Genomic DNA, 2,886 nt, shown 5'->3' on the forward strand with positions numbered 1-2,886 from the left:
GGAGAATGTAAATTAGAACACCACGTAGCTGGTGGGAACGTAAGTTAATAAACCACTTTGGAAAATAATTAGGCAATATCTAGCTGGAGATCTGCATACCTCTGATGTAGAATATTCCACTTTGGGGTGTACCTTAAAGCAGAAAACTCTCATGTAAGAGTACTAGGTGAAACGTACAAGAACATTTAGAGTAGCTTGTTTGTTAACAGCAAAAATACGGAACAGTCTGTATATTCACCAAAAGAGGAAAGGAGATAGATGCAATCAAAAAAAGTCAAAAAGGGGCTTCAAAGCCTCTGGTAATATTCTATATATTAGCTGGGTAGTGGATATACAAGGGTCTGTTTTCCTTATTATTCTTTAACCCAAACATGTAATTATTTTTTTTAGTATGATACATTGCATTTCAAAAATAAACACAGTTTTAGAAAACTCATAGGCATGTAATTTTAAAATCTCCAGAATATATCAGTATAAAGCTAAACAAAAATTAATGCATAGAATATCTTATTCCTTAGGTCCTGCTGAAGTAGTGATAAACCTATATATAACAGGGAAAAAGGGTGTCTTTTGGACTCAAAATACAAAAGTCTAACCCTAGTTAGGTCTAGATTAATTTGGAAATCACTTACCTTAAGTATGTTGAAAAACCTTAAAAAATACCTCATTGATAGTAGTTAGTGTTGGTTTCTAGGAATTCAAATTCCTATCATATATTTTATAGTATATAGCTATTACTAATTGGAATAATATTGAATGGCATTTTGTTCGTGAATAATATTAAAACTAGGTAACAGAATCTGGTACTTTTTTATATTAAATAATTCAGTACATGGCACTTACAGGACATTTCTTCAAGACATCCTATATCTCAGGAGTCTATTAAACATGCCAGATCCAACTCAATTTCTATATCTAAAAATCACAGGAAAAACCAAAACTGTGACTTAATGTCAGTTAAAGAATTTACATCATTTCCCTTTTATATGTATTAGGTAGAAGCAATTTGCCATTCCTAAGCAATGCCCTTGTTCCTTGGATATTTCCTTTTCTTATTCATATGAGATATAGCTATCAACAGGAGATATCAAAATAACACAAAGAGAAAACAAACTGAAGCAATATGAAGACATATACTCCTTATAATATCAATGAAAATATTAAAATTTAATAAAAGCATGAATATCTAACATAAAAACTAAATTCTCACTTAAGGTTTGCTACAAATAATGTAAATATGCAAAAAAAATTCTGATATAAGAAAAACCATAACATTTAGGTTTGTTTTAGCACATCTATCTGCAAAAGAGTTGAGGATACATGTTAACATAAGAAAACAGTCCTTTGCAAACTGACATACTAGTAAGCATAGCATAAGAGAATTTTAAGGTGATAAAGACTCAGCAATAAAGATGTAACATGGAAACTTTTGTGCTTAGCTATATTGAAATAGCAATTTATTCTACCATAACTGCCTTGGGGGAAATTTCAAATAATATCAATAATTTTTCAATTTTAAGGTCCTTAATGCTATACCAAAATGTCAAAATGCTATTTTTTTAAACCAATACTGATTATTATGCATCAACGGAAATATTTTTAAAACAAATGATTTACTCTCTAAAAAGCACATCTAAAAAAATCCTTTCCATTCTATAGAGTTACCTTGCAAACGTCTTCCTTCTCAGAAAGTGCTTCTGGCTGACTTTCAGCAGCTTCACACTGCTTGGCCACCCTGTCTAAGACAGTCTGTCCTTCATTTATTGGTATAGGAGAAACCAAGATATCAGGCTGTTCACAGTTAACAGGAGTTGCACTTCGTCCACTTTCTTCCATTTCTGCTTCCTCAGTGGGTATAATTAATGTTTCATTTACTACTTCTTCAGATTTTCCTTCAACAGATTCAACTACCTTAGCCTTTGGAGTTGAAGGATTAACTATAATAGGCACTAAAGCATATCCCTTGCCTGACAATTCATCATCCGAATTTATTTCGCTTACACTCCGGCTATCTAATGACTGTACACTAAATGAGTCTATTCTTTCAAAAGCATCAGAGGAGCAGCAACTCTCAGTGAGTTTTTGAAAATCATCTAAACGATTATATTCAGGACAAGCAGATGCAGAGAGAAGCTGAAAAGATGTCTGCATCAAGTGAAGACTTGATTTTGAATCTGTAGTCTCTTGTCTTGAACTTGCTGAGCTCTCACTTATTACACTTTCATGATCTAAAACTTCAATATCACTGGTGGTAGAAGTACCTGATGAGAAGGTACTAACAGGAGGAGAAGGTGTATTGCTCTGTCTGTCTTCATGTTTTTGTTCCTTAGCTTCTGAAGCCATGTCCTTTGTTTCTGCTGTAACAGACTGTGTAGACACATTAGATACACTTTCTGTAGCTGTTTTTACACTAACTACACTTTCAGATACTTTCAAATGTACAGTTGGCACCTTCATATCAGATTCTTTATTAACAGATTCTTCATGTTTGCCTTCAGTTTTAGGTGATGGAGTATCTGCTGCCAGAGTTTCCCCTGATACACACAGAGAAGAGTCTTTTACTTTTGATTCAGTTGTTTCAGTAGTTCTTGACTTTCCAGTGTGCAAGGATTCCTGTAAGGTGCTTTTTACTTCTTCTTCTGGCCGTTGTGATTTAGCTGGAGGTTTTGATACCACTGGACTCTTCTGAATGGTCTGGACATCCGTTGGAGAGAGAAAGGCACTGAAGAAATTTTCAGATTCATCTACCACAGTCCTCCGAACTGGCTTTGTAATGGCCTTAGGAGAGGCTATTGGTGGACTCTGAGGTTCCGTGTTTGATTTCAACCCCCAGGTTGAAGTATCCCATCCTCCGCTGACAGGAGGACTTATTCCTTTGACAAAAAA

General features: G+C 34.4%; 1 protein-coding gene across 1 annotated transcript in view; it reads right to left on the bottom strand.

The window, feature by feature from the left end:
- The window catches only part of TMF1 (TATA element modulatory factor 1), a 52,881-nt gene that overhangs the window by 43,298 nt on the left and 6,697 nt on the right, over nucleotides 1-2,886 (bottom strand). The window contains exons 2-3 of the mRNA XM_012655770.1: nucleotides 1,666-2,873; nucleotides 1,211-1,220 (exon numbers count right to left, since the gene is read on the bottom strand). Of these exons, the coding sequence (XP_012511224.1) occupies nucleotides 1,211-1,220; nucleotides 1,666-2,873 (1,218 nt within the window). The remainder of the gene's footprint in view (nucleotides 1-1,210; nucleotides 1,221-1,665; nucleotides 2,874-2,886) is intronic.

The sequence above is a fragment of the Propithecus coquereli genome, unplaced genomic scaffold (assembly GCF_000956105.1).
Source record: "Propithecus coquereli isolate 6110/MARCELLA unplaced genomic scaffold, Pcoq_1.0 Scaffold486, whole genome shotgun sequence".
Lineage (NCBI taxonomy): Eukaryota > Metazoa > Chordata > Mammalia > Primates > Indriidae > Propithecus > Propithecus coquereli.